This window comes from Pelophylax lessonae, assembly GCF_965119305.1.
Source record: "Pelophylax lessonae genome assembly, chromosome: 1".
NCBI lineage: Eukaryota > Metazoa > Chordata > Amphibia > Anura > Ranidae > Pelophylax > Pelophylax lessonae.
In genome coordinates this window covers 124,250,024-124,270,901 of record NC_138768.1, presented here as the reverse complement: position 1 = coordinate 124,270,901, position 20,878 = coordinate 124,250,024, and the positions used below count along the sequence as shown (strand labels likewise).

The following is a 20,878-nucleotide window of genomic DNA, read 5'->3' as shown; positions in this document are numbered from 1 at the left end:
TCATCAATAAATAACTCTACCACATTGCTACATATTCAGATGAGTACAAGTATTCAGCCCATATCTAACTCCCATAACTGTTCTCAGGGCCTTTTGGAGCGCCTGGATGCGGGAGAGGTTGTGATCGGAGATGGAGGCTTTGTGTTTGCCCTGGAGAAGAGAGGCTATGTCAAAGCTGGGCCCTGGACACCAGAAGCTGCGGTGGAACATCCTGAGGCCGGTATGCATGCTGTATATTTATTGATCTATTTTATTGAACCTACCATATATCACATGCCAAACTATAGTAACCAATCTATCACTGATTTGATTCTTTGCTATGGGTTACAACGTTGTCTACACTACCGTTGCTCTCTGCACTGCTTTATTAAAATAGCCTGAAGGAGGATGTGTGCTGTACTTTAAATAAAACCAAAGCAAAACTGTTACTGCATAGTAACAGCATTTAGGCTGTCACACATATACAATGGCAGTTAAGCAAATAGGAATAATCTAAATTACTTCCTTCTTTACTTTTCCTTTAAATGGAGCTGTTTTATTATATATATATATATATACACACACTGCTCAAAAAAAATTAAAAGAACACTTTGAAAACATATCAGATCTCAATGGAGAAAAAAACCATGCTGGATATGTATACTGATATGGACTGGGTAATGTGTTAGTAACAAATGCCGCATTGTTTGATGGAAATGAAAATGATCAACCTACAGAGGGCTGAATTCTAAGTTACCCCAAAAATTAAAGTGAAAAAATGATGCAGCAGGCTTGTCCATTTTGCTGAAATTTCATTGCAGCAACTCTGAATGGTATTCAGTAGTTTGTATGGCCCCCACGTGCTTGTTAGCATGCCTGACAATGTTGGGCATGCTCCTAATGCCTAATGAGAGGATGGATGGTGTCCTGGGGTATTTTCTCCAAGATCTGGACCAGGGCATCAGTGTGCTCCTGAACAGACTGAGGTGCAACCTGGTGGCGTTGGATGGACCGAAACATACTGTCTCAAACTCATTCTATTGGATTTAGGTCAGGCGAGTGGGGGGGGCCATTCAATGGTATAAATTGCTTCATCCTCCAGGAACTGACTGCATAATCTCGCCATATGAGGCCGGGCATTATTGTGCACCATAAGGAACCCACAACCCACTGCACCAGCATAGGGTCTGACAATGGGTCCAAGGATTTCATCCCAGTACCTAATGGCAGTCAGGGTGCCATTGTCTAGCCTGTAGAGGTCTGTGCGTCCCTCTATTGATATGTCTCCCCAGGCCCAGGTCATCACTGACCCACCACCAAACCGGTCATGATGATTGAAGTTACAGGCAGCGTAACGTTCTCCGCGGCTTCTCCAGACCCTTTCACATCTGTCGCATGTGCTCAGGGTGAACCTGCTCTCATCTGTAAAAAGCACAGAACAATTCTGGTGTTCAATGGCAAATGCCAATTGAGCCCCATTGTTCGGGCCCTCAGGCCACCCTCATGAAGTCTGTTTCTGATTGTTTGGTCAGAGACATTCACACCAGTGACCTGTTTGAGGTCATTTTTTGGGGCTCTGTCAGTGCAGGAGCAGATACCAGTCCTGGTAATGGGTTAAGGAATTTCTATGGCCCTGTCCATCTCTCCTAGAGTAACTGCTGTCTCCTGGAATCTCCTCCATGCTCTTGGGACTGTGCTGGGAGAAACTTCCGGCAATCGCACATATTGATGTGCCATCCTGGAGGATTTGGACTGCCTGTGCAACCTCTATAGGGTCCTGTTATTGCCTCATGCTACCAGTAGTGACACTGACCCTAGCCAAATGCAAAACTAGTGAAAAACAGTCAGAAAAGATAAGTAGGGGAAAAATGTCAGTGGCCTCCACCTGTAAAACCATAACTGTTTTGAAGGTCATCTCATTGTTGCCCATCTGGCGCACCTGTTAATTTCAATTACACCAAAGCAGCTGAAACTGAATAACAACCCCCTCTGCTACTTAACTGACTAGATCAATATCCCAGTAGTTTAATTGGCTGGATGCTATACTCTGATTAAAAAGTGTTCCTAATTTTTTTGAGCAGTGGATATATATATATATATATATATATATATATATATATACTGTATATATATACATATACATATATAGATACACACACACACACACACACACACTATGTTGTCAAAAGTATCAGGGCGTCTACCTTTACACGCACACAAACTTTAATGGCATCCCTGTCTTAGTCCGTAGGGTTCAATATTGAGTTGACCCACCCTTTGCAGCTATAACAGGAACTTGACTGGCCTACACAGAGCACTGACCTCATCCCGATAGAATACCATTGGAATAAATTAGAGTGGCGACTGCGAGCCAGGCCTTCTCGTCCAACATCAGTGCCTGATCTCACAAATGCGCTTCTGGAAGAATGGTCATACTTTCCCATAAAAACACTTCTAAACCTTGTGGTCATCTTTACCGGAAGAGTGGAAGCTGGTATAGCTGCAAAGGATGGGCCAACTCAAAGGCAGGTGTCCCAATACTTTTGACAATGTAGTGTGTATATATATGTATATATATATGTATAAAAAAAGGGGTCACACACATTTATAAATAGACCCCTGTATATCATTAACAGTTGCCTTTTTAATAAAAAATTTTTACACCCTTTGGTGCATCTCAGGACTGCTGGTCTCATGCAACCTCTTTGCACATATTTCCTGTCTACATAAATGCACTCCTGCAAAGGTTCATGTCATTTCTAAGGGTGGATTTTTTGATGGGGAGAACTGTGGACCATGTCTGCATAATGTGTATTGAAGCAGCCACTTGCATAGGCAGCCTGAAGTCAGGAAAAAAGCACTGCCACGCCATAACAGAAGGTCCCTAAACAAGTACACACATTATGAAATGGACAGCTCCCTTCAAACAAGGATAACCAAGTAAAGTATCTTTTCTAGCATAACAGTACTGCATTCACAGACTGGGCTACCACAATCGATCCATTAATTAATAAAAATCTCATGTTCCTAAACAAGAAGGAGTCAGTTGGGTGTGTATAATATAATTTACCCATATCTTTTAAAAATTTAACTTTTAGTTTAGGGTGGGAAAACAAATGACCTTCTAAGTATTTTGTTAATAAAAGGATTATGATTTTTGTTGCTTTTATTATGTTAACTTTACCTGTATTGCTTTCTGCTCTTTCTTACACAGTGCGGCAACTGCATAGGGAGTTCCTCCGAGCTGGGGCAAATGTCATGCAGACTTTTACTTTCTATGCCAGTGATGACAAGCTGGAGAACAGGGGCAACTACGTAGCAGCGAAGATCTCAGTGAGTGGTTGGTCTTTGTGGTGCATTGTAATTGTAAATTCATATGACTTGTTCCTAACATCTGTAAAGAACAGGGTCTGCCTAGGGATCTCGAAAGCTAAGTAGACTCTATGTCCTGGGATTGGTACTTGTGTAAAGAATGCAGCCAAAAGCAGATTTGTACCAGCCAATCCCAAGAGAGCAGCTAAGAAACATGAAAAATCTTAGGTGAGTCTGGTGTTGATTTACTAAAACTGGAGAGTGCAAAACCTGGTGCATGGTAGCCAATCAGCTTCTAACTTCAGATTGTTCTATTAAGTTTTGACAAAAAAGAAACCCTGGAAGCTGATTGGTTTCTGTGCATAGCTGCAGCAGATTTTGCACTCTCCAGTTTTAGGAAATCAACCCCACTGTGAGTTGGAATAGGAACACAAGGGGGCGCCCATTGGCTTTTTAACAAACTTGTGTTTTAATACTGCACTTAGTTGGCATCCCCTTGTGTTCCTTTTCCAGAATGACAGAGGTTTCTTCACTCTGTGGGGCTGCTGCCACTTTTGGCTCCCACTTTCTGTATTGGGGTGGTACCAACCTCCTCCAGCACCATTTATATCTATTGCATGAGTCTGTGAGTTGGAGCTGTTAGGCCCATCGTACACTTTACAATCTGACTGTACAATCTGTGTACAGTCACCTTTAGGTATGCTAAATCAATGTAATATGAGAACCTTCTAAACTTTCCAGTTCATTGGTATCCAATCAGGCATGTCTTTGCACCACATATTTGTTGGTAAATCTAAAGTAGACTGTACAGTGAGATTATAACGTGTGTGGTAAGCATTAGTTGTGGCTGTAAGGTGAGTTGTGGAGGTTGCTTAAAACATCAGGATGTAATGAATGTCCATTGCAAGAAGTCCACCTTGGCTCGAGTGGTGCTGGGGGAGAGCCTGGGGGAGATCTGGTGCTCCCCCTGGTGCTTATGAAAGGATTTGCATCATCTTGGTGTTAAACAAAAGATTGCTCAGGCAAACACATAAAGTATCTGCCATGCCACAGTTAGCCATGCTGAGCCCAATGGTATAATATTTACATACTATGAATGTATTTTTTAAAGTATCTGACACTTCTGTTCTATTTACAGGGCCAGAAGGTCAATGAAGCTGCCTGTGACTTAGCACGGGAGGTGGCAAATGAAGGTGATGCCTTGGTGGCAGGTGGGGTCAGCCAAACTCCATCGTACCTCAGCTGTAAGAGTGAATCTGAAGTCAAAGCAATATTCCGAAAACAACTTGACGTCTTTGTTAAGAAAAATGTTGATTTTCTCATTGCTGAGGTGAGGAAAGCTGATGATTATGTTATGTAGAGACAGATTCCATCACTGTGTTCCTCCACCTACTTTAAAGTAAGGTTCCAGTATTGTGCATAAACTGAAGCCATTCCCATCGCCGTTATTTATTTATATTGCAAAGATTTTAGCAAATTCACCCAATTGCTTCACTTCTGTGTAGCACTGGTGTAGCACCTACTTTGAAAGTTTTCAACAAGTTTACCAGAATGATCCTAGAGAGCGGATCTGCCTTTGTAATCACATGATCAGTCTCAGTGTTGTATTAAAAAACAGTGCACCCTGGCTTCCCTTTAGGCCCCTTGCACACAGACATCATAATTTACTGATGTTTAAGTCCCTGAGTAAAAAAAACGGTGTGTAAAGACCTGAGTAATGTTGAGTATAGACATGTAAAGGTGCGTATGCCTATAGACAAGTAAAATTCTTCTTCATTGCCAGTGTTGTAAAATACTCCTTTATACTCACGTAAATATGCAAACACACATATGCGAGTAAATGACTGCACTCAATAGTAAAATTTTCTGTTTTTGTTTTAAAGTGTTTGCTGAACTTAAAAAATAAGAAAAAAAGGATCCTGTTCCCTTAACCACTTTAAGGGCCCTTTCACACACGGAGTCTGCCAGGTGGACTCCGTTTTTCTCAGCGGGGGATTGATCCCCTGTTGAGCAGGAGGATGACAGCTGTGTCTCCGCGCTGTGTGCAGAGACACAGCTGTCAGGTCCCCATGCATCTCTATGGGGGAATCGGATGGGAACAGACCGTCTGTCCATTCTCATCTGATCCGATGGACGGATGGAAAATAGGGTTTCCATCCGTCCAGATTTGACGGATCGGATGTCAGCTGTCAGATGTCATCTCCGCTGACATCCGATGCCCCATAGAGATGCATGGGGTGACCGTTCAGATCCGCCAAAAAAACTGACAGACGGATCTGAATGGTCCGCCTGTGTGAAATGGGCCTAAGACCGGAAGGATTTTCCCCCTTCCTGACCAGGCCCTATTTTGTGATTACTGCACTGCATTACTTTAACGAACAATTGCGCGGTCTTGCAATGCTGTACCCAAATAAAATTGATGAGCTTCTTTTCCCACAAATAGAGCTTTCTTTTGGTGGTATTTGATCACCTGTGCGATTTTTATTTTTTGTGCTATAAACAAAAAAAGAGTGACAATTTTGAAAAAAAAAAAACAATATTTTTCACATTCTGCTATATGACATTATGACAAAAAAACAATTAAAAATAAAATGTTTTCACATTTTAGGCCAATTTGTTTTCTGCTATATATTTTTGGTAAAAAAAAAATCACAATAAGCGTATTTTGATTGGTTCGCGTCTATTAACTACGGGAAAGATTTATGTCATTTGTATTGTTTTTTTTTTTTATACTAGTAATGGCGGCAAGCTGCGATTTTTTTTTTTTTTTTTGCGGGACTGTGACATTGCGGCGGACAAATCGAACCCCTAACTGACATTTTTGACACTTTTGGTTGTATCAGTGACATTACTACAGTAATCAGTGCTAAAAATATGCACTGTTACTGTAATAATGCCAATGGCAGGGAATGGGTTAACCCCGTGGGTGATCAAGGGGTTAAATGTGAACCTAGGGGAGTAATTCTAACTGTGGGGGGCGTGGCTTCTGAAATGACCATAGAGAGATGTGATCCTCTATAGAAGGATCACATGGGCTCTGTGATCATTTCAGGGAGAAGAACGGGCAGCTGTGTTTACAACAGCTGCCCAACTTTCTCTCTCAGCGGTGATCAATCGCATGTGTCAGATGGCAATCGGAGCCGCCTGACCCGTGCATCCGCTTCCTCACTGCCGTGTGGGGGCAGGAGCGCGCTACTTAGCTTCCGGCACGCGACCGACGTAGGTCTACGGCGGTTTGCACGGGAGAGCCACCCTTCCGCAGTAAAAAGGCGGCGGGTGGTCAGGAAGTGGTTAAAGCATGTTATACAGCAGAGTGCTTGTGCTGTGTCATCTGGCCCCTATATCACCACAATACCTGGCTGATCCTGCCTGGTTCTTCCCTCCCCTCTGTAAACTGACCACGGTTTATCATGGCTGCTGAGCCCTGAAACCATGGTCAGTTTACATGCCTCCGTCATCCGCTGCTATCTGCCGCTCTCCTCTGTCTCTCTCTGTCCTCTTCCCCCCTCCCCTCCCTGTCTGCCAGCTCTGCTACCCTCCCCGCTGCTACAAAACTATGTAATCTTTATACCATCCCCATTGTTAGACAAGAACATGTGTCCTAGTGTCTGTGCTTTATAAAAAAAAAAAAAAGCTGATTTCTACCTGATTTCACAGCACCTCCCGGCGCTCACGTGACTCCTCGGCTTTCTCCTCCTTTCCTCTTTGCCTTCCCAGCTGACATCAGCGGGAGTTCTCGGCCCTGCCCGCTGGAGCTGTCAGGTGGGAAAAGGAGAGAGTCAGGAGTCACATGAGCGCTTGGAGATGCTTTGAAATCAGGTAGAAATCAGCTTCTTTTTTTTTATAAAGCACAGACACTACGACACATGTTCTTATCTCACAATGGGGATGGTATCAAGATCACATAGTGGTTTAACAACCACTTTAAGGCTCTGTACTCATCTCGGTATTACTGATCTTTACTTAGCTGTGTGCATTGTCCATAGACAACAATGTTTCAAATGAGATGTTACAAATCTCATTTCAGATCAATGAAAAACATGGCTTTTTTTACTTCCATGTGCAAGAGGCCCTACACGTTGATAAAACTCAAACTCCCAGTGCATTAAACCTAAGAAAATTACTGGAGATCCTTTATATCAGGGATCTCCAAACTTTCTAAATAAAGGGCCACTTTACTGTCGTTCAGACCTTGGGGGGACCAGTGGGAGTAGAAAATGTCCCAGTGTCAGTGGGATGAATAGCACCCCATGTTTAGTATAAGGGGAGAAGTGTCAGATCATTGGTATCAGTGGGAGGAATAGCACCCCATGTTTAGAATTAGGGGAGAAGTGTCCTATCATTGGTATCAGTGGGAGGAATAGCGCCCCATGTTTAGTATTAGGGGAGAAGTGTCCTATCATTGGTATCAGTGGGAGGAATAGTGCCCCATGTTTAGTATTAGGGGAGAAGGGTCCCATCATTGGTATCAGTGGGAGGATTAGCACCCCATGTTTAGTATTAGCGGAGAAGTGTCCCATCATTGGTATCAGTGGAAGGATTAGCGCCCCATGTTTAGTATTAGGGGGGAAGTGTCCCATTATTGGTATCAGTGGGAGAGAATAGTTTCCTATGTTTAGTGTTAGGGTACAAGTGTCCCATCATTTCCGTCATTGTTATCAGTGGAAGGATAATTGCCCCATTTTTAGTATCAGTGGGGGGATAGTGCCCCATCGTTGGTGTCAGTGGGAAGAATAGTGCCATATTGGTGGTATCAGTGGGAAGAATAGTGCCCCATTGCTGGTGTAGGTGGGAGTAATGGTGCTCCATTGTTGGTGCCATTGGAAGGAATAGTACCTCAAGGGCCTTATAAAGCCAAACAAAGGGTCACATCTGGCCCCTGGCCACTGTTTGCAGGCCACTGCTTAATACCATTCATTGGGGCTGTTATTTAATTTAAACATCTATGCAAATGTCTTAGAGAAGATAATGAGCAAGTTCAACAAGTAGGGGGATGAGGAGCTCCTTTCTGCATACCTAGTACTAATTCCATGGTTGCAAGGAAGAATAAAGTAAATCAATCATTTTTTTTAGGGGAATAACGAAACAGACTAAGCAGTCAGGTGAGAAGAATCAAAAAGATTCAAAGGGTCTTCTGCTAAAACCCTGAAGTACGCTATCGCCTTGCCAAACAGAAGTTAATTGATGAAGTCATTTCTGACACAAAAAAGAATTGCACAGAAAAAAATAAGATGTATTCCACCCTTAATGCAAACTTCCACGTGCCAGCATGCTTACTCAAAAAACTGGGCTTTGTAATAGAGGAAGAAGCAACCTTCTTACAGATTGAAATGTAGTCTGCCTGTCCTTGCTCTCCTTTTGTCCCTTTGGCTACTGTATTTGATGGGGTCAATGGGGAGATAAGGAGAGGAGGAAAGAGCAGACCAAAGAACAATTTGTTTAATAAACCAGGCGTGCAGGCACTAACTGTAGTTGTTACAGGTTGCCTGAGCATGTAACAACCACAGCTTTGCTTTCTGACAAAGTGACTAGAGCCATGCCTTGGTCTCATTGCTCTTTGGCTCTTTATCTATCTAGATTCCCCTCCATTGCCTGGTCACATGCATTCTATTTCCTTCTTCAGGTAAGCTGTCTACCCAGAGGGGCAATAGTTTGTTAGCTTGTGAAAGTAATTTTTTGCTGCATCTCAGATTGACCTTCATTGTTAACCTGACCTTTCATAAGCTCTACCTTAGATAACCTTCTGTGAGTCATACCTTTTACATTGCTTGATGATATGCACACAGGGTGGGAAGGTACATTCAGTTGGCAGGCAGTATAAGGACTTCCCATTTTCTATAAATGTACTTTAATTTTAACATATCCACCACTCTTTAATTTCAGTACTTTGAGCATGTGGAAGAGGCAGTGTGGGCTGTGGAGGTGCTGAAAGAAGCGGGAAAGCCAGTGGCTGCTACATTATGTATCGGACCAGAAGGAGACATGAATGGGGTGCCTCCAGGACAGTGTGCGGTCAGACTGGCAAAAGCTGGTAAGTTTGATGAGACACCATTAAAGTCCTGAAACCACATGGTTTTACTCTTTCAGCTGGCAGACTGGATTGGGTCTTGATACCTCTAAGCCATTTTTATTCTGGCTCATGATTGGTTCCCTTTGAAAAACAGCTCAACTTGGTCATGTGTCCAATACTGTTTTTGTATGGAGTCAAGCTACTTAGGCTGACTAAACCATTGATTGACACAATGGGGTTGATTTACAGTACCAATGACAAAAAGATGCTTCACTTTGTAAGGGAATTTTCCCTAGAGCCTGCTAAATGGGGATAAGCTCTGCTTACTTCCATCATCCAATCATGTGCAAGCAAAAATTCCTTTTTTTAAATTTTTCTTGCATGTGATTGATTAATCTTTGCAAAGTTCAATTTCACTACTCCACTGGCACTAAGCTCTGGAAAAAAAAATCCTGGCAAAGTGCAACTTCTCTTGCAAAATGAACAGCCTGTTTGCCTTCAGTAAATCAACCAGAAGATGTCTGAGCTCTTCAGTGTTAGGCGATTAGTACTACTGTTCATGGTTCCTGCCAAACTCTGCCCGCCAATGCAAAGATTGCTAGGCCAAGAATCAATCAAGAAAACTTCAGTGGCATTAGAAGTAGGAGTTGTTGGTCAGCTTGTAATACACTCCCATTTACAGGTTTTAAACTTTTCAACCAACTAGCCTTCATCATAAAATCCATGCTCTGAGAAGGCAATTAAAACACTGAACTATCGTTCATTATTTATTTCTCTGGTTTTCTGTTATTGTTTGATTGCTGTATTTTGTGCCCTTGGGAGCTTGGCATTCCCTTTTTTAACACATACTTGCAGCTATTCTTTTTTAATGTTGTATTATATAATAAAAGCCAGCTAAAACTCATGTTACATGTCTTTTCTTGCCAGTTCCCTAGCTCTGTCCTACTGATCACTCATAGTTGTCTTTGTTCTGTACTCCTAGGTGCCTCTGTTGTTGGGGTTAATTGCCATTTTGACCCAATGACCTGTGTTGCAACCGTGAAGCTCATGAAAGAAGGTTTGGCTGCAGCCAATGTGAAAGCACATCTGATGACACAACCGCTTGCATATCACACACCCGACTGTGGCAAACAAGGTTTTATTGACCTGCCAGAGTTCCCCTTTGGTACGTTCACTAATTCTTCACAGATCAATGCTATTCCGAAAAAAAGAGGATTGCTGACATGTACTTTTCTGATAGTTTACCTTGAACTCAGGACACATCTTGGCAGCTTCACCCCATACTCTGATTTGCAACTATCTTCCCAAAATAGAGATGCAGAGTCTGCACATCTTGATACAGACCAAACAAGATGTACTGGACCAATGAAGTATACTATTTATGAATGAGGTGCATACCCTGTTCACCAGCATGGAAGCTCTAACGAGCAGGGCCCTCTGATTCTTCCTGTATTAAATTGTACTGTAACTTTATTGTCTTCCCCCACATTGTAAAGCGCTGCGCAAACTGTTGGCACTATATAAATCCTGTATAATAATAATAATGGAACAGACTTCTCTTACCATGGTGAAACTCTGGAGCGATAGGTCTTCTCCAGAGCCATTGCAGGTGTAGATGTTGTGCTTTAGATATTGATAGAATGTGGCCCCAGGGATTGCCCAAATTAAGATAGCTGGCCTGGCTTGTGTATAAAGGACCACTATCTAGTGCCAAATTACAGAGTAGGACAAAATCGGGAAAGGCAGAATCTTAGAGCCAGAGGCAGGCAAATATAGTCAGGAGAGGAGCCGGAGGTCATGGTAGGCAGCAGGCAAAAACTGAGATTAGTCGAAGTCTTATTGGGAGACAACTATAAGTACTAGTATCTAAAGCCAGAGTAGACCACAAAGAACAAGTCAAGTCATATCTGATACAACTGACAAAAACAGCCTAGCAGAAAAAGGGTCCTTTGGTCAGGCACTGAATCATTTGCTCATAATTTAAACATTACTGATTAAGACCATGTGTGTCACTGCTGCATTACTACATTGCAGTATTAGAAATCATCCAGCAGATGTAGCAGCAGCTTTGGAAAACTCAGACTGCATAAGGTACATATCTGCTGGCTGATCATTAGACAGGGCTGCTGATAAGGCAGTACAGCCAGCCCTCCTGTACTGGGCCCAATCCTCATCAGTTTAAAAGGGGGGCCCAGGCACCTGTCGAGCAGAAGTGCCAGCAGTACTGCCTTATTGCTGACTTTTGTGACTCTTGTGCAGTGCTACTGGCTTCTACTTTTCTTTTCTTCCTCCAGTTGCGCTGCAGGGGGATCGGTTCTAGTATAGTATCTGCGCTCCCTGCTGTCTGGGACCCCTGTGTGCCCCTTTCCCTGCACTGTTGACAGGGGGGGTTATTTCAGGATGGTGAACGGGGGGCTCAACATCCTGAATGAACACATCATCGTGAATGAACATAGTAAGTGATCGGTACCGATCACTCATTGTGGGGGGTGCAGATTTTGCTTCTGTGCCATCAGCCATTTGAATGGGTTTTGCTCAACGGGGGGGTTTCATTTCTTAGATGGCTGTGAAGCACAGCATCGTAGCCTTTGCAAAAATATCATCTAATGGCACTTACACTGCAAGTACCGGCTCGGCTCTACTCGGCCCTGCTTGGCCCTGCTTGGCCCGGTTTGCTTTTCCACTGCTGGTACCGCATGGTACGGTGTTGGAACGGTTCGGTACGGAATGGTTTGCTTTTCCACTAAAGTAGTACTAAAGTTAAGTGGGTGGGATAACAACGGGGTGGGTGGGATTCTCTGACCAATCAGTGGCTAGTAGTGACTGCATGCAAAGGATTGTTGGATATGGTACCGGGTATGGTACCTCTTGGAACCACAATCGAGTAGGTACTGTTTTTGAGAGCCGTACCGTTCGGTTCCATGCAGTGGAAAAGCGCCGCCGTACCGTACCGAACTGTTCCTACACCGTACCATGCGGTACCAGCAGTGGAAAAGCACAAAAGCGAGCCGAACCGTTCGGTTCCATGCAGTGGAAAAGCGCCATAATATAATTTAATATTTTCAGAGGAGGGGGGCCCTGTCAGGTAGGCTGTAGGGGCCCCGTGATTTCTATCAGCAGCCCTGATTACAGATACCAAGCATAGAGACACAGAAGACAGGAATCTGCCTAAATGTTTCGATTTATGTTTGTAATGTATGAATTTACAAAAGATATTTCCTTGCAGTACTAGGATAGACTACACGCTTATTTACTTACCCACCTTTTTTGGTCTATTTTAGCTTTGGAACCAAGAATTGTGACAAGATGGGACATACACAAGTATGCCCGGGCAGCTTATAATCTTGGAGTGCGATACATTGGCGGCTGCTGTGGATTTGAACCTTACCACACTAGAGCAATAGCAGAAGAACTGGCACCAGAAAGAGGCTTCTTACCCCAGGGTTCAGAGAAGCATGGCAGCTGGGGAAGTGGTCTCGAAATGCATACCAAACCCTGGGTCAGAGCAAGGTGAGAACAACACCTTTAACTTTGTATCTGTAGATTCACAGGTAGAGCTAGCTGTGTTTAGGGGTTCATCTGCCCGAAGCAACTAAGTGATATAAATGATGAGGCCCTTTTATTTTGTCCCTTTTCTTTTGGTTGATATTTGTATCCTGCAATTAATAGAATGAGGATTAAAACCAGCACTTGGTGGACAAAACAGTATTTTTTTATCAAAATAATTAGAGTTCATAGCAATTTATGTTCCTTTTTTTCCCATTCTTTTCCTGTTTTTTTAATGGCTTTTATTTAGAGACTATAATTTGGCACATTTTTTTGGTAAATTAATGTGATCCAGTGTGGATGTCTATATATATTTTTTTTTCTTTTGGTGCATGTTCAACCATAAGGTGTGCATATTTTGGCTTTTTATTAGAGAGAGCCTCATTTTACCTATGTAGAGAACACTATCTGTCTTACACCTAATCATGTAGAGGGGGATAGTACATTTTAGGATAAATTCAGACCAAAGATGTCAAGTTTGTGATTTTTTTATTTTGCCTTGAATTATTACATTTTGTGTTAAACTTGCTATACCTAAAAAATGTAATATCTGGGATAACCTAATATAGATAAGGATGCCACCTTCTTAGGAAAATAATGACATTACTGGCTGCTCACATTAGACTGCTGTATGTAGTACGTTTTAGGATGAATTAACAGAAGTTTGTATCTTATAATGTACATTTGTAGACATCAGATTTGATTTTGTAAAAAAAAAAAAAAAAAGCGGTTGGACAAGTTTTGTTATCAGATGAAATCAAACTGTAAGGCGTGCATTGTGACCATATAATTCTACATAATGTTGTCTGTGACAGTCTTCGGGATTGCAAAATTGCTAGCTTTATGTCTGTAATAGCGTTTTACCTGATTCACTGAGATATGTAAAGATTCACCTTGCAAGCAAACATGCCCTACTCTTTTGGTCAATAAACCCCACTGTGTACAGTAATTTATCAAAAAACATCTTGGGGCACACAGGCGTGGAGCTAGTCCTGTCTTTTTGAAGATGGATGCTTTACTACAAGCCTCCTGTGCCCTCTATAGATAAACATTCCAGGAACATCTGCTGCTGATACTGCATGTAATGGTGGGAGGCACTGGAGTCACTGACTACACAGGGCAGCCACACTATAGGAAAGGCGAAAGAAAGATGGCACCATAATGTGGCCTGTATTATGTACAGCAAATCAAAGATCAGTCTATCCAATATTTAAAGCTGACCTCTAGGCAAATATGCAAATGCAATTAATTCAGTTATGCACTTATTAGAAAATGAAAAATATTTTTAATTGCAACTAGTTTGAAGCCCAAGTTTGAAGCCCAACTCAACCCCAAAAATTAAATAAAGTTGTGCATTGTGCATCAATAACCTTACCCCTCAGTCTTGCTTCCAAACCGCCATTAACCCGGCCATAGATGGTTTGAATCTCACCCACTACAGCAGGAACCAGCCGAGATTCAAACCATGTATGGGCAGGCCTGAATGTACCTGGCTGTTATAGCTACTAGCAACATTCACTGTGTTCTCCCGGCGGGCTTCCCTCTCCGGGAGGACACAATGGCTCCGTGGGAGAGATTCCCCTGTCAACACTGTCTGATTGCAGGAAAGTAATTCGCTCCCTCTATAGCCAGCCTTAATTACCCATCCTGCGGTGTAATGGATCATAGTAACAGGAAGGGAAGAGGAACCAGCGCTCGGTAATGCTTGGGCACTTCCAGGATTGCTGTCTTCACTTAGATGAGGAAGGTGCCACTTACCCTGCCCTGCTTCCCTCCCCTCGCCCAGCCTCCTGAGACACGTCACATGTTCCGGGAGGATATTGGACCTGTCACGGTGTGCTCAATTTAGTCTAGCACATGCATAGTGGGGAGCTGCTTGTGGTTCCTCAGGAAACTGCAGCCGGCTCCCATATCCAAGATGGCGGCACTGAGGACCCACAGTGGTAAGAAGAACTGGCTTTAGGAAGACCGCACTGGACTCCAGGCACTGGTAAGTACCTGACTTTTAATTACCACTTCTGGACCGGAAAGGTTTTCCTCCTTAAAGAGCAGGCCATTTTTTGCAATTCGGCTCTGCGTTAATTTAACTGATAATTGTGCAGTCGTGCGACGCCGTACCCAAATAAATTGATGTCCTTTTTTTCCCACAAATAGAGATTTCTTTTGGTGGTATTTGATTACCTCTGCGATTTTTATTTTTGCGCTATAAACAAAAAAAAAGGGACAAAAATGTAAAAATCTATTTTTTTTTTTCATCATTTTAGGTCAATATGTATTCTGCTACATATTTTTGGTTAAAAAAATCTCCATATTAGTATATTGTTTGGCTTGTGCAAAAGTTATCACATCTACAACCAAGGGGAAAGATTTATGTAATTTTGTTTTTTTACTAGTAATGGCGCCGAGCAGCGATTTCTAGCGAAACAGTGACATTGTGGCGGACAGATCAGACACCTAACTGATATTTTTTACCCTTTTGGGGGGACCAGTGACATTACTACAAAAATCAGTGCTAAAAATATGCACTGTTACTGTACTAATGACACAGGCAGGGAAGGGGTTAACACCAGGGGCAATCAAAAGGTTAAATGTGTCCCTAGGGGGTGTTTTCTAACTGTGTGGGGGATGGACTTATGGATTGAACACAGGGACCTGTGTTCCTAAACAGGAGGAACACTATTCCTCCTGTGTTCATTGCTGAGAGAACAGCGGTCTGCTGTGTTTACAACGGCACACCGCCGTTCTTTGTGTCCACAGGGAGCGATCACGGGTGCCCAGCAGCAATAGTGGCCGCCGGCCCTCACAGACCAGCTTTCCCCGCGGTGAATGGGCACGCTTGCACGCTCCCACTTGTGGTCCCGCAAGGCGATGTACAGTTACGTTGTTTCACGGGACAAAGCCGACCTGCCGCAGTATACATACTGCTGGAGGTCGGCAAGTGGTTATCGAAAAAAGAAGTTCCGCTTTAAATTGTGTCTTTTATATCTGCCCACAGTTCAGCTTTAAGGCCTCATGCACATTGGACATTTTCACGCTTCTCTTATGGGCGCCTGGCATTTTTTCCTTCTGCTTCTAAATTCCCCTGCATGTTAGCCTATGTATCCATGCACACACAGATGTTTAGAGGCAAAGAAAAAACACCTCTAGTGCATCCAGGAGCAGCAGTGGAAGAAAAATGCTTGCTGCGTATTTAACACTAGGTGTGTCAAATGCTTGAGCGTTAATTCCTTTTTCAATGGCCAGAAGGCATTTTTATCCCGGCCAATTACATGAATTAATATCCAAGCATTTGACACACCTAAACGCACCAAAACGCATTATACACATTTACAAGCGTCAAGTGTTTTTCTGGAAAAACGCTGCAGCCAGGAGAAAGGAAAGCTAGGAGAAATGGCCAAACATCCAGAGTGCTTGAGCTTAAAGCCAAACTCCAGGGAAATACAATATACTTTATGTTTCTTACATCTTTAACCACTTTAAGACCGGAAGATTTGCCCCCTTAATGACCAGGCCCTATTTTGCGATTCGGCACTGCGTTACTTTAACGGACAATTGCGCGGTCTTGCAATGCTGTACCTAAATAAAATTGATGTCCTTTTTTTCCACAAATAGAGCTTTCTTTTGGTGGTATTTGATCACCTGTGCGATTTTTATTTTTTGAGCTATAAACAAAAAAAGAGCCACACTTTTGAAAAAAAAAAAAAAAAAACAATATTTTTCACATTCTGCTATATGACATTCTCAAAAAAAATAATTTAAAAATCAAAATTTTATAACATTGTAGGCCAATTTGTTTTATGCTACATATTTTTGGTAAAAAAAAAAAAAAATCGCAATAAGCGTATTTTGATTGGTTTGTGCAAAAGTTATCGCGTCTACTAACTACGGGAAAGATTTATGTCATTTTTATTGTTTTTTTTTTACTAGTAATGGCGGCGATCTGTGATTTTTTGCGGGACTGCGACATTGCCGTGGACAGATTGGACCCCTAACTGACACTTTTGGGTGTACCAGTGACATTACTACAGTAATCAGTGCTAAAAATATGCACTGTTACTGTAATAAGGACACTGGCAGGGAAGGGGTTAACATTGTGGGTTTTCAAGGGGTTAAATGTGAGCCTAGGGAAATGATTCTAACTGTGGGGGACGTGGCTTCTGAGATGACCATAGAGACCTGTGATCCTATATAGAAGGATCACATGAGCTCTGTGATCATTCCAGGGAGAAGAACGGTCAGCTGTGTTTACAACAGCTGACTGTCCTTCTCTCTCAGCGGGGAGCAATCGAGAGTGTCAGATGGCAATCGGAGCCGTCTGACCCGGGAACGCTCCGCTGGCAGCACGTGCGTGACCGACGTATACCTACGCCGGTTTGAGCAGGAAAGCCAACCTTCCTCAGTAAAAAGGCAGCAGGTGGTCGGGAAGTCGTTAAGTAACACAAAAACACTGATATTTTAAATACGTCTTCTTTTAAATTTAAAAAAAATACATAAAAATTGTGAAGTCCATATATAAATCCCACACGTGAATAACATCCTTAGTGAGTATAGGAAAGGTTCCTCTCCACCAGCATGTAGACACACTATGCACTCACCAGACCTATGCTGGCCATACACTATACGAAAAATCATTTTAACTCATTTTTGAAAAACAAACACTCAGCCATGAGAGCAAATGATAATGCCATCATGCAATGACTGATAAATCATTTAATGGACATAAATTAATCAGTTTTTTGTTCCTGTTTTTTCACATATACAGTGCAAACAGTCTGGACAAGAAACACATTAACCTTTTTAATTTATTGTTCGTTCGGCAAAAAATTTTCAAACTTGTCCTTCGGTTTTTTTTGGCTCAAAAATGTCACAACTGATTACCGATTTGTGCCCATTACCTGACCCAAAAACAAACGAACTGTATAAATGACTGATTTTTACGCATATGGTAAAATCCAAGATGTCATACATGAGGTCACAGGAATTCATTCAAACCACTGCTGTCATCCATTCAATATACTATATATATATTATATATATATATATATATATATATATTATATATATATATATATATAGCGTATTCAAAGCTCCAGTGTTGCCATATTTACCATGATATTTACAAGCTGACCTCAATGCACTGTTTCATTGGGCAACTATGTGGCAATTGAGGTTTAATGTTGATAAATGTAAAGTTATGCACTTGGGGGCTAAGAATATGCATCATACATACTAGGGGGAGTAGAACTGGGGGAACTCCATAGCGGAAAAGGATCTGGGTGTTCTGGTAGATTATAAGCCTTAAAATAGCATGAAATGCCAAGCTGCGATTTCCAAAGCAAGCAAAGTCCTTTCTTTTATTAACAGAGGCATGGACTCCAGAGAGAGATATAATTTTGGCCCTGTACAAATCATTAGTAAGACCTCATCTGGAATATGCAGTTCAGTTTTGGGCACCGGTTCTTAAAAAGGATATCGGGGAACTGGAGAAAGTGCAGAGAAGGGCATCCAAACTGATAAGAGGCATGGAGGAGCTCAGCTATGAGGAAAGATTAGAGGAACTGAATTTATTCTCTCTTGAGAAGAGGAGATTAAGGGGGGATATGATCAACATGTACAAATACATAAGGGGTCCATATAGTGAACTTGGTGTTGAGTTGTTCACTTTAAGGTCAACACAGAGGACAAGGGTGCACTCTTTACGTCTAGAGGAAAACAGATTTTGTCTCCAAATACGGAAAGGTTTCTTCACCGTAAGAGCTGTGAAAATGTGGAATAGACTCCCTCCAAAGGTCTTGATTCTTTCCTAGGTGTACATAATATAAATGGGTACTAAAATTTTTTTTAGGTAAAGTTGATCCAGGGAATATCCAATTGCCCCTCGGGGGATCAGGAAGGAATTTTTTTCCCCTGCTTTAGCAAATTGGATCATGCTTTGCTGGGGTTTATTAGAACCCCAGACTGCAGACCATAAACCCCATATATAACATAGACATTGTAGGTCAGTGATGGCGAACCTTGGCACCCCAGATGTTTAGGAACTACATTTCCCATGATGCTCATGCACTCTGCAGTATAGTTGAGCATTATGGGAAATGTAGTTCCAAAACATCTGGGGTGCCATGGTTCGCCATCACTGTTGTAGGTGATCAGAACAAGGGGTTTTATATTATAGATTACATAACCTATCATTTACAGACAGGAACCCTGGGACTGTCACCATGGATTAGAACCCCAGACTGCAGTCCATACACCCCATATATAACATATACATTGTCCATAGGTATTAAGTAGAAGGGGTTTTATGATATAGATTATATGAACTAAAATTTAGGGACAGGAACCCTGGGACTGTCCCTTGACACCATGGAACACCTCTGGTACAATAAAATCAAACCTGTGCTCTATGGATTAGAACCCCAGACTGCAGTCCATACACCCCATATATAACAGGGACATTGTCTATAGGAGATCAGAAGAAGCCGGGTTTTATGATACAGATTAGCATGCAGGGACATGAACCCTGGGACTGTCCTCTGACACCATGGAACACCTGTAGTACAATAAAACCCAACCTGTGCACCATGGATTAGATCCCCAGACTGCAGTCCATACACCCCATATATAAAATAGACATTTTCTATAGAAGATCAGAAGAATGGGTTTTATGATACAGATTAGCATGCAGGGACAAGAACCCCTTGGACTGTCCTCTGACACCATGGAACACCTGTAGTACAATAAAACCCAACCTGTGCAACAAAACAGGCCTAAAACTCAAAGAAGGAAAAAAGGACAAAGACCCCATACAATATCTCTCATGAAAACAGTAATATTCAATACACAAACACATATAGGACATATAGGACACATTCATATCTATGCTTTTCTCAGCCACTGCATTTTTGGAAATGTTCAGGGACTTTTTTTTAAAAACAATGCTTTTCGGTTCAATAGACTTCAATGAAGACACTGCAGAAAAGCACGTAATGGGTTTTTGACGTGTTTTAGTTGCGTTTTGCATTTTTGTAATCTGCCCAACCACAAATTGCCCCAAAAAAAAGCATAAAGGATGGATGCGCAAAAACGCAAAACGCACCGCAAAAATTAATGCAGAAATGGACCAAAAGCAATCTGCATAGGTGTGAACCAGGCCTCAGAAATGGACCTTAGTTCACTATTATCCACTTAGGGCTGCAATATCAGTTTTGGGTGAAAGTAGTCTTTCAATCTCAGCTGTATTAAATTATTTCTTTTGTGTGGCAGGGCAAGGCGAGACTTTTGGGAAAAGTTGCCTCCAGCTTCTGGAAGACCTTACTGCCCGTCAATGTCAAGGCCTGATGCCTGGGGAGTGACCAAAGGAGATACAGAGCTGATGCAGCAGAAAGAGGCGACCACGGAAGAACAGCTGAAATCGCTACTCTCAAAACAATCCTTCAAACCCAAGTAGAGGGTCTTCTCATAACCTTCACAAAGAATCCACAGAATACTACAGAATGCCACTGATTCCTGTGTTCAGCAGTACATCATGATTCCATCTGATTGCATACCATAAAAAATAACGGATTTGCTACAATAAATGATTTTTTAAAGAATTTGTTTGCTATTTTTCTTGGTTTATACCTGACACAAGAGTGATATATACACTATGTATATATATATATATATATATATATATATATATATATATATATATATATATATATAATATATATATATATACATACACACAGTATATAACAAAAGTGAGTACACGCCCCACATTTTTGTAAATATTTTATTATATCTTTAAGAAATGACACTTTTCTACAATGTAAGGTAGTGAGTGTACAGCTTGTATAACATCCCCTCAAAATAACTCAGCACACAGTCAGTAATGTCTAAACCGCTGGCAACAAAAGTGAGTACACCCCTAAGTTAAAATGTCCAAATTGGGCCAAAAGTGTCAATATTTTGTGTGATAAATAATAAATAAAATCGGCGCTCAATCACCCCCAATAATATAAAATTGCAAGAATAAATAGTAATAACTCT

General features: G+C 41.9%; 1 protein-coding gene across 1 annotated transcript; it reads left to right on the top strand.

Moving 5' to 3' along the window:
* Positions 1–39: 39 nt before the first annotated feature.
* LOC309544300 (betaine--homocysteine S-methyltransferase 1) lies at positions 40–20,439 on the top strand (the record flags this gene model as incomplete). Its single annotated transcript, XM_082243206.1, has 7 exons — positions 40–220; positions 3,194–3,312; positions 4,430–4,621; positions 9,175–9,322; positions 10,284–10,466; positions 12,583–12,811; positions 20,111–20,439. The coding sequence occupies 7 exons, from the start codon at positions 40–42 to the stop codon at positions 20,292–20,294; spliced, it is 1,236 nt and encodes a 411-aa protein (XP_082099332.1). The 3' UTR covers positions 20,295–20,439.
* Between the last annotated feature and the right edge of the window lie 439 nt (positions 20,440–20,878).